General features: G+C 46.2%; 1 protein-coding gene across 1 annotated transcript; it reads left to right on the plus strand.

Annotated features, from left to right (window-relative positions):
* The first annotated feature begins 7,526 nt into the window (after positions 1-7,526).
* On the plus strand, positions 7,527-8,276 carry LOC147986233 (uncharacterized). Its single transcript, XM_087541928.1, has one exon. The coding sequence runs from the start codon at positions 7,527-7,529 to the stop codon at positions 8,274-8,276; it is 750 nt and encodes a 249-aa protein (XP_087398054.1).
* The last annotated feature ends 2,625 nt before the right edge of the window (positions 8,277-10,901 follow it).

The following is a 10,901-nucleotide window of genomic DNA, read 5'->3' on the forward strand; positions in this document are numbered from 1 at the left end:
AGATGAGAACGCTCTGCCAGGTTACCGTGCCCACCGGCTTGCCAACACCCATCCACTTCCACAATGGCTAAGTGCTCAGGAACGGGCCCCATATGCACCTAAACTCGCCAAGCTAATAGCCTTCTTGGCCAACGGTTTAACAGGTGTAGACTTTGTCCGTTGCTGGATATCCTGGAGTATCTTGCCACTAAGTTGCCGCTCACGCTTAATGTGTGAGTATACTGGTGAATTATAAGACTCCCAACGTCACATCAATATTCAGCTAACAAATGAAGAGGTCACTGAGGCCGTCAAGAAGATTTAAACGAATCGGAAGCTGTCTGTCGCCCAACCGGACTAGCCCCTTTTTATACGCAAAACAAACCGCCTGCTGTGAGTATTGTTCCTTCGCTTTACACTTAATATCCTTACACTGTACAATCCTTGAATATCCATCTTTTTACCTTTAAACAGGGTGATGATCCGTTTTGGAAGAAGAAACCTCAAGAGAAAGCGGCAAAACCTTCCCTCCCTAAAACCAAAGCCGTCAAGAAAACCACAAAGCGGAAGGCATCTGAACGCATCCGTATGGAATTGGACGACGACCCGAATGAACCGAAAGTTGAGGTAGAACTTGATTCACTTGGTTCCCTTTTTCATGCATCTCATTGACAATGATACTTATCAGGAGGACGTGGATGGCAGCCAAGCTGATGATGTAGAGGTAATTATCCTTTCCTCCAGTTTAGACTCTCTGCCAACACAAAAAATCCGTCAAGCGATCCGGAAAGTAAGCTTTTCACATCCTCTTGCTCATTTGGATCCAACATTTATTTTGAAGAAGCAGTAGGACGAGGCTCGCCGCACAACCCGGCACGGCGGCCAAAAGGTTACTTCGACCGGTTTACCGGACACTCCGGTTCGGAAACGCCGATCTGAGGTGTCACCCACTTCTGATACTTCTTATCCCAAGGCAGGCTATTTCTGACAACCTCTTAATCCGTCCGATTCGAATTATTAGGTGACACCTCCTTCATCCTCTGGCGAGTCAACAGCGACCCAACTCCCTCCTCTCAAAACCGTAGCTGGGTAAGTACTTCAACCCTTTCTTTTGATGTTTCATACTTTATATACTATGCTTAACTTTCGCATCTTTTTCTATTGCAGAGCCAAAGCCAGACCCAGCAAAAAGGCTCGGGTGAACAATCCGCCTGAAGACCAGGTGGTTCTTGAACCGGAGCAAACAGTTGAACCGGAACAAACGGTTGAACCAGAGGGTCCAAATCCTGAAGCTACTTTTGATGAACCACCCCCTCAAGATCACAATATTGATGAACAACCAGAAGTTGACACTGCTATGCCTGATGATGAACCGGCAGATCCAATCCGGGCTGATGATAGGTTTTCTAGTCCGGTGAGAGCTATTGACAGTCCATCAACTCCATAAAAGGCTGCTGGAAAAAAAGAAGGCGAGGTTATCATTACTGGTATTGGTCACACCTCTCCTGGCCATCCTATAATCTTGGCCAAACATAGTGCCCAGGAAGAGCGTGCTTCCATGGAAAAAGGCAAATGGAGCACCGACTTGTCAAGCTACGCCCATCTCAGCGCTGAAGAACTCCACTCCGGTTTTCTAAACCGTCTGCACTCAAACCGTGATTATGAAGCCGGTTTGGTGAACCTGGTGAAAGAGCGCTATGAGGTATTTTCATCACTTTCCTTTCTTGAATCCAAAGTACAAGCATCAACCCAAGTAGCCCCCAAGGGCCGTTTTATGATGTCAATCATAAACCGGGACTGTATAATACCTTAACTCTTGGAAACTTGTCCTCCATATACCAACTGATCTTTTGAAGTAAACCAGACGTGATCATTGTATTCCTATAGTTTTCGCCTGTGTAGTCCCCAAGGGCCGGTTTATCTTTCGAAGGTGAACCAGGTCTTTAATCCGTGCTTCCATTTGAACAGATGTACATTAGCCCCCAAGTGTCAAGGATAATGCTTGCATTGTACTTGAGACTTGCAAATAAAAGTTTGATGATAGAACAAATAGACATTAGCCCCCAAGTACAAAGTGCATAACTTGTTATATGCTTGGTACTTCAAAAATACACATCTCATTGTTGATATATCTTGCCTTTGCAGGCCAAGCTGAGTAAAAGGGATGCTCAAACCGCTGACCTTCAGGAGAACGTCAAATCTCAGCAAGCAGAGGCTTCCAAGGCCAAGGAGGAGTTGACAAATGCCTTAGTGATACGTCCATTTTGCATCAGGCTTTTATATCAATATTTATTGCATTATGGACTGTTATTTCACTCTATGTCATAATACTTATGGCTATTCTCTCTTATTTTACAAGGTTTACATAAGGAGGGAGAATGCCGGCAGCTAGAATTCTGGGCTGGAAAAGGAGAAAATATTAGAGACCTATTCTGCGCAACTCCAAAAGTCCTGAAACTCCACGGAACATCTTAAAATAAATAAAGAAAAATCCTCGCCAAAGATGAAGGCCAGGGGCCCCACACCCTGCTCCGAGGGTGGGGGGCGCCCCCCTAGGGCGCGCCCCCTACCTCGTGGGCCCCCTGGTGTCTCTCTGATGTCCATCTTCTCCTATATGAAGTCTTTCGATGAGAAAAAAATCAGAAGGAACTTTTTGGGACGAGACTCCGCCGCCACGAGGCGGAACCTTGGCGGAACCAATCTAGAGCTCCGGCAGAGCTGTTCTGCTGGGGATACCTCCCTCCGGGAGGGGGAAATCATCACCATCGTCATCACCAACGCTCCTCTCATCGGGAGAGTGCAATCTCCATCAACATATTCACCAACACCATCTCATCTCCAAACCCTAGTTCATCTCTTGTATCCAATTCTTGTCTCAAAGTCCTGGATTGGTGCTACTAGGTTGCTAGTAGTGTTGATTACTCCTTGTAGTTGATGCTAGTTGGTTTATTTGGTGGAAGATCATATGTTCAGATCCTACATGCATATTATTACCCCTCTTATTATGAACATGAATATGCTTTGTGAGTAATTATGTTTGTTCCTGACGACAAGGGAGAAGTCTTGCTATTAGTAGTCATGTGAATTTGGTATTCGTTTGATATTTTGATAAGATGTATGTTGTCTAGCCTCTAGTGGTGTTATGTGAACGTCGACTACATAACACTTCACCATTATTTGGGCCTAGAGGAAGGCATTGGGAAGTAATAAGTAGATGATTGGTTGCTAGAGTGACAAAAGCTTAAACCCTAGTTTATGCGTTGCTTCGTAAGGGGCTGATTTGGGTCCATATGTTTCATGCTATGGTTAGGTTTACCTTAACACTTTTGTTGTAGTTGCGGATGCTTGCAATAGAGGTTAATCATAAGTGGGATGCTTGTTCAAGTAAGAACATCACCCAAGCACCGGTCCACCCACATATCAAATTATCAAAGTATCAAACGCAAATCATATGAACGTGATGAAAACTAGCTTGACGATATTCCCATGTGTCCTCGGGAGCGCTTTTCCTATTATAAGAGTTTGTTCCGGCTTGTCCTTTGCTACGAAAAGGATTGGGCCACCTTGCTGTACTTTATTTACTTTTGTTACTTGTTTCTCGTTACAATTTATCTTATCACAAAACTATCTGTTACCACTTATTTCAGTACTTGCAGAGAATACCTTGCTGAAAACCGCTTATCATTTCCTTCTGCTCCTCGTTGGGTTTGACACTCTTACTTATCAAAAGGACTACGATAGATCCCCTATACTTGTGGGTCATCACTTAGCAGCCATGGAAAGGCTCAAAGAGACCTTTAACAAAGAGCGTGCAGACTGGGAAACGGAAAAGGACGGTTTAACAAAGAAGGTCGAGGACGCAGAGGCAGCCCTGAGGCCGGTGGTTGAGGAACTGACCGGTTTAAGGCGGCAAATTAATGCCATGACTTCTGCTGTGTTTGGTAAGTACTCTCTCATGAAGTTTTTGTAATTCGTAATATCTTATCAATGACTGGTTCACTAATGTTTAACCATGACAGGGACCCTCATTACTCATCTAGGCTCTGACATGCGGATGAAACTTAAAGCGGCCTACACTTTGGTAGAACAACTATTTTCTGGATCCCAGCGAGCCATTTGCACTGCAGCTTATAACAAGCCCCCGCCATTGCTGATAAAAGAGACTATCGAAAAGCTGGCCATGCTGCCTGCTCGGATCGACAAACTGAAGAAATCAGCCGCAAGGTCAGGTGCACTGACCGCACTAATCCGGGCCAAGGCGTGGATTCCAGATCTTGAACCGACAGATATCATCAAAGGATATACCGGTGTAAAATAAGACAGTTCAGACTTCAATAATGACGATCTCTGAAGGCTGACAATGGAGATGCAACCTATAGCAAGCAAACTGGCGGAGGACACAGATCTGTCACATTTTCAACCGGTTTACAATGCTTAAGGGAAAGACAGCCCGCACTGATTCATAGTGTAGAAGAGCTTGTTCTGCCAATCCGTAAGCATACTTACGCTCCTGATATTGACCCTTCCAACCTTATTCATGAAGAAGCTGTTTTTCAAGCCTTAACTGGAATCGACTGGTCAACGCCTGATTTCTAGCGACTGGGGAGGGATGAAGAGAACATGCCCACTCAAGATGACCCTCAATCGTCAAGCCGTCCAGATGAGGAATCCTAAACCGGTGGCCGGTTTACCAGTTGCAGTCTTCCGCTCTTGAAAACAGTTATTCAATTTGGGTATTGAAAGCACCTTGTAATAGGACAGTATGAACACCTTATCTGCCATGCCATCGAGCATGTTTGTGTTGCTTAATACTGAAAACTTGTCCTGCCCGTGGGATCTATTTATGCATAGTCCATTATGATTTATGTTCCTGCATATAAGAACTTGAAAGTGTCCTAGTGGTTTACCACTGGACGGGTCATGATGCCCAAAAAATATATACATAACTTTGATGGATAACCAAGATTTGTATTAACTAGATATAAAATAAATGATACCTGTGATATACCTTCATTGGCTGACCAACTGTTGGTATAATAGGAGTGAAAATACCCATCTGTAGGGTTGATGACTCCTTTCCCTCTTGCCGGTTCATGTAAGACCACACCGGTTTGTTCGTATAATGCTGGTGACCTGCAGCCAAAACCAGACCGGAGCAATTTTCTTCCGGTTTAGAACTGATCATGTACTAACAACTGAGCGTTGAAAGCCATGCCGGGTTGTAATAAACACTGGTTTATCAGAAATATTCATAAGTCCCTTATCAAAAGATATTAAAAACAACAAATCAAGAAGAAATATACAAGGCTTTTCATGGGCTGCCAGGCCCTAAATCAAGGCTTTTCATGGGTTGCCAGGACGCTGAGTTAAACCATTTTGCAAAGCCTTTTAAGATGGACCTCAATCTTCAACCAATCACCGTTTTAACTTTGACAAGTTCAGGGTCCATGAGATTGACTTGTCAAACGTTCGATGGGTCATACCAGGTTTACCTGGACGGAGTGGTTTACTTAAAAAGGCAGGATAACCCGAGGTTTTAGGTGAATACACCTGGCTTCCAAGCCTGGATTGATAGCCTATTACAAGGGTGCAAGCTCGTTGTTCTTTGAGAAGCAAGGAGCCCCCAGGTAATATTTGAGCTGTGCTCAGTGGTTACCTATGTTTGAGTTGTGCTTGATGCAACAGACTCTCTTTGGTTCCACATAATTTCCTTTTGGCTTTAAGCCTATCAAGAGGTGTAGCTATGGTGTGAAGACAACCAAGCCCCCTAGTGATATCCCTTTTTGGTTTTAAACCGATCAAGAGGTATAGCTATGGTTCGAATACGACCAAGCCCCCTAGTGACTTTCTTTATATCCGTGTGGCCTTATGGGCCGGGTTAATAAAACTCCGCTTTGTCAGTAGAAACCCCTGTGAAACCACACATGATGTAAAAAAGGAATAGAGACCCCACTTTAGCCGAGGCTCTGGTTTATTATATAATATATACATTGTCATAACTATGTACATAAGAAGAGCCTGTGGCTCAAGTATAGTAAGGCCGAAGAAGGGCTATATTCCACGACCGCTTTGTCTCCTCCTCCGATTTACGTGAGTCTTTGTGCTCTCGAATATCGGTAAGGTAGTATGACCCATTGTGCAGGTTTTTGCTAACCACAAAAGGTCCTTCCCAAGGTGGGGATAACTTGTGCATATCAGTTTGATCCTGGATGAGCCGGAACACCAGATCACCCTCTTGAAAAGTTCTGGTTTTAACCCGGCAGCTATGATAACGCCGGAGATCTTGTTGAGAAATCGCCGAACGTGCCGCTGCGAGATCACGCTCCTCATCTAACAGGTCCAGTGAGTCCTGATGTGCCTTCTCATTGTCAGCTTCAACATAAGCCGCCACACGGGGCGAGTCATGACGGATGTCACTAGGAAGAACCGCCTCTGCTCCATAAACCATGAAGAAATGTGTATAACCCGTCGATCTGTTTGGTGTGGGGTTGATACTCCATAACACAGAAGGCTAACCAGGAGGAGGCGAGCGCTCTTAGGGAGATTCTGTACTTGTACGAAAACTGTTCTGGACAATGTATCAACTTAGAAAAATCAGCCCTTATGTTCTCACAGAACACTCCGGATCACTCCAAGATCGAGGTCAAGACTGCCCTTGGCATTGTTAGTGAGAACTGGAACGAAAAGTACCTCGGGTTGCCAGTACATGTGGGTAGATCGTGAAGGAAGGTGTTCGCGTACATCAAGAAGAACCTTTGTGGGCGTATGAATGGGTGGCAGGAACGGCTTCTGGCCAAAACGAGCAAAGAAACGTTGGTTAAGGCCGCCGGCCAGGCCATACCGACGTTCGCTATGTCATGCTTCGACTTGACCAAAGGGTTTTGTAAGGAACTGGACTCTTTGATGGGTAAATTCTGGTGGAGTCAGCAGGACAAGGAGAACACGATGCATTGGATCAGCTGGGAGACGTTGACGAGGCTGAAGGCAATGGGAGGGCTGGGCTTCCGGAATATGTACGATTTCAACATCACAATGCTATCACGTCAAGGGTGGCGCTTTTTGCAGGACCCGGACAGCTTGTGTGCTCGCATCTTGAAGGCACGCTATTTTCCTCACTGCTCTATTCTGGAAGCTGAGGCGAAAGAGGGCATATCATACTCTTGGAGAAGTATATTGCATGGCCTCGAGCTTATTAAGCAAGGATACATATGGCGTATTGGGGACAGTACTCAAGTCAAGATATGGTCGGATCCATGGATTCCCAGGGCCTGGTCGCGGCAAGTTATCACCCCCAAGGGCCAGAATATCCTAACATATGTGAATGAACTCATTTGCCTAGTCACTGGTAATTGGACGCACAACTGGCGCATGAGTTATTCTGGCCCGATGATGCCCAACGTATTCTGTAGATCCCTCTCCGGGAAGGAGTGAGTGATTTCATTGCGTGGAACTATGACACCAAAGGACAACACTCGGTTCGGAATGCGTACAAGTTGTGAGTGGAACTTGAAAAGAAGAGTAGTATGGCTCGAGCTGGGAGTAGCACCATGGTCGCTGGCAATTTTACTAGCTGCGATGATCAGTCCTGGAAGCGCCTTTGGAAACTCCCGTGCCTGCGGAAGATTCAAATGTTCACCTGGAGGTTGAAACATGAATCACTCGCCTTTCGGACCAATCTGATCAGAAGGGGTCTAAAGATTGAAGACACTAAGTGTCTGTTCTGCGGATGCGCTGATGAGGATGGGGCTCATATTTTCATCAAGTGCAAACATGTGAAATCGGTGTGGAGGGCACTCGGGTTTGGAAAAGAAAGGATTGAGCTCGAAGAAATCACGTCCGTGCATGTAATGATGGACTTCTTGTGGGGGCTGAATGAAAATGCGTGGGTGCAGATTCTAACCATGTGGTGGCACTGGTGGAATAATCGTAATAAGCTCAGAGAGGGAGAGATGGCAGTACCATGCGATGAATTAATAAGGCATGTACTGTCAAACTCGCTGGAATACCTGGAGCTGTTCGGGAAAAAAGCGAAGAGGAAAGAGAATCTGAAGTGGCGACCTCCGAGCGATGGAATGATCAAGATAAACCTGGACGGTGCTTTTAGACCGGGCGACAACTTTGCAACGTGGGGAGTAGTGGCCCGGGACGAGTCTGGAGAAGTGATCATTGCCCATGTAGGCAAGACGGAGCAGGTGGCGAAGTCACAACATTCACTGAAGCCATCAACACGGCTACCGATCTGGGGGCTCTGCGTGTGGTTTTTGAGACCGACTCAAAACTACTCCAAGAAGCACTGAACCTGCGGAGGGTCGATGCATCACCGTATGCAACACTCATAGAAGACTCCAAGCTCCAACTAAGGCTGTGGTTCTCGAAACAACAGGTGCAGGTATGTCGTAGGGAGGCAAATTCAGTCGCGCATGAACTAGCCCAAGTGGGGCGTCATTGTATGTCCAATAATTGTTTCGTGTGGAACGATGATGTACCGCCCCAGGTGGCGATTTGTGTCTCTGGCGATTTAGGCGGGCACCGTTAAGTTATAAAGCTTTGCTTTCCCTCAGAAAAAACTCCTCCACCCAACAACCCGGTGTCCGCTTTAAAGGAACGATAAGCCGGGGTTTGATACCTCTCAAAATTTCTTGATTTGCCCTCTCAGCTTGACCATTAGACTGGGGGTGAGCCACTGACGCTATATCAAGCCGGATGTGCTCATGTTGACAAAATTCGTCCATCTCACCCTTAGTCAGATTAGTACCATTATCCGTGATAATGCTGTGTGGAAATCCAGACCGCAAGATCACCTTCTTGATGAATTGAACCGCCGTGGCTGCATCACACTTACTGACTGGCTCTGCCACTACCCACTTGGTAAACTTGTCAACCGCCACCAACAGGTGGGTCTTTTTGTCCTTGGATCTCTTAAAGGGTCCAACCATATCGAGCCCCCAAGTTGCAAACGGCCAAGTGATTGGAATCATTCTCAACTCCTGAGCCGGAACATGAGCGCGGCGTGCAAATTTCTGACAACCGTCACACCTTTTGACTAAATGCTCAGCATCAGCATGAGCCGTCAACCAATAGAAGCCGTGACGAAAAGCCTTAGCCACCAAGGATTTTGAACTGGCGTGGTGACCACAATCTCCTTCATGGATTTCTCGCAAAATCTCACAACCCTCTTGAGGAGACACACAACACTGAATTACTCCTATGACGCTGTAACTATGTAACTCCCCATTGATAATGGTCATTGACTTGGATCGCCAGATTATCTACCGGGCCAAGGTTTCATCCTCCGGTAACTCGCCCCGGTTCATGTATGCCAAGTACGGGACTGTCCAATCCGGTATAGCATGCAAAGCTGCCACCAACTGGGCCTCCAGGTCAGGAATAGCCAACTCCTCCTCTATGGGTAGCTTGACCGACGGATTATGCAGTACGTCAAGGAAGACATTAGGTGGCACCGATTTACGCTGAGAGCCCAGACGACTTAAAGTGTCCGCTGCTTCATTCTCTTGCCGGTCTATATGGTCAACTTGATAACCCTTGAAATGACCAGCCACTATGTCCACCTCTCGTCGATATGCAGCCATGAGTGGGTCCTTAGAATCCCAAGTGCCGGATACCTGTTGAGCCACCAGGTCCGAGTCACCGAAGCACTTAACCCGGCTTAAGTTCATCTCTTTAGCCATCCGAAGACTGTTGAGTAAGGCCTCATACTCAGCTGCATTGTTAGTGCAAGGGAATATTAAGCGAAGAACATAAAAAACTTGTCACCTTGTGGGGAAGTTAATATGACTCCAGCCCCCGAGCCCTCCAATTGCCTGGATCCATCAAAGTGAATAGTCTAATAAGTGTTGTCTGGCTTTTCCTCTAGTGCCCGCAACTCTGTCCAATCATTGATGAAGTCCACGAGTGCTTGAGATTTAATCGTTGTGCGAGGTGTATACTTGAGTCCGTGAGGTCCAAGCTCAATAGCCCACTTGGCAATCCGGCCAGTCGCCTCTCTGTTTTGTATGATATCTCCCAAAGGGGCTGAACTAACCGCTGTGATAGGATGACCCTGAAAATAGTGTTTGAGCTTCCGGCTTGCCATAAAAACTCCATACACCAGCTTCTGCCAATGCGGATACCTCTGCTTTGATTCGATAAGCACCTCACTGATATAATAAACCGTCCGTTGAACCAGACACTCCTTTCCAGCCTCCTTGCGCTCCACAACTATAGCCACACTAACAGACCGGGCATTAGCATCCACATATAGTAGTAAAGGCTCTTTATCGATCGGAGCCGCAAGAACAGGCGGTTCAGCTAAATGCCTCTTCAGATCCTCAAACGCTTTATCAGCCACATCGCTCCAAACAAAGTCATCCGTTTTCTTTAGCATCTGATATAAAGGGATAGCTTCTCCCCAAGACGACTGATAAACCGGCTCAAAGCCGCAATTCGGCCCGCTAGACGCTGAACGTCATTGATGCATGCTGGTGAGGTGATAGCTGTGACCTTCTCCGGATTAGCCTCAATGCCCCTGTTAGACACCAGAAAACCCAAGAGCTTGCCTGCCGGAACACCAAAGACACATTTGTCCGGATTAAGCATCATCTTACAAACCCGGAGATTGTCAAAGGTTTCTCTCAAGTCATCTATCAATGTTTCCTCCATCTTGGACTTTACTACAATATCATCCACATATGCATGAACATCGCGCCCAATCTACTTATGAAGACAATTCTGAACACAACGCTGATAAGTCGCCTGGGCGCTCTTGAGCCCAAAGGGCATGGAGACATAGCAGAAGGCTCCAAAGGGAGTTATAAAAGTTGTCTTCTCCTAGTCCGTAACTTCCATTTTGATCTGATGATAACCAGAGTAAGCATCCAAAAAACAAAAACGGTCACAACCCGTCGTAGCGTCAATAATCTGAT

This window comes from Triticum urartu, chromosome 2A (genome assembly GCF_056163025.1).
Source record: "Triticum urartu cultivar PI428250 chromosome 2A, HENAU_Tu73, whole genome shotgun sequence".
NCBI lineage: Eukaryota > Viridiplantae > Streptophyta > Magnoliopsida > Poales > Poaceae > Triticum > Triticum urartu.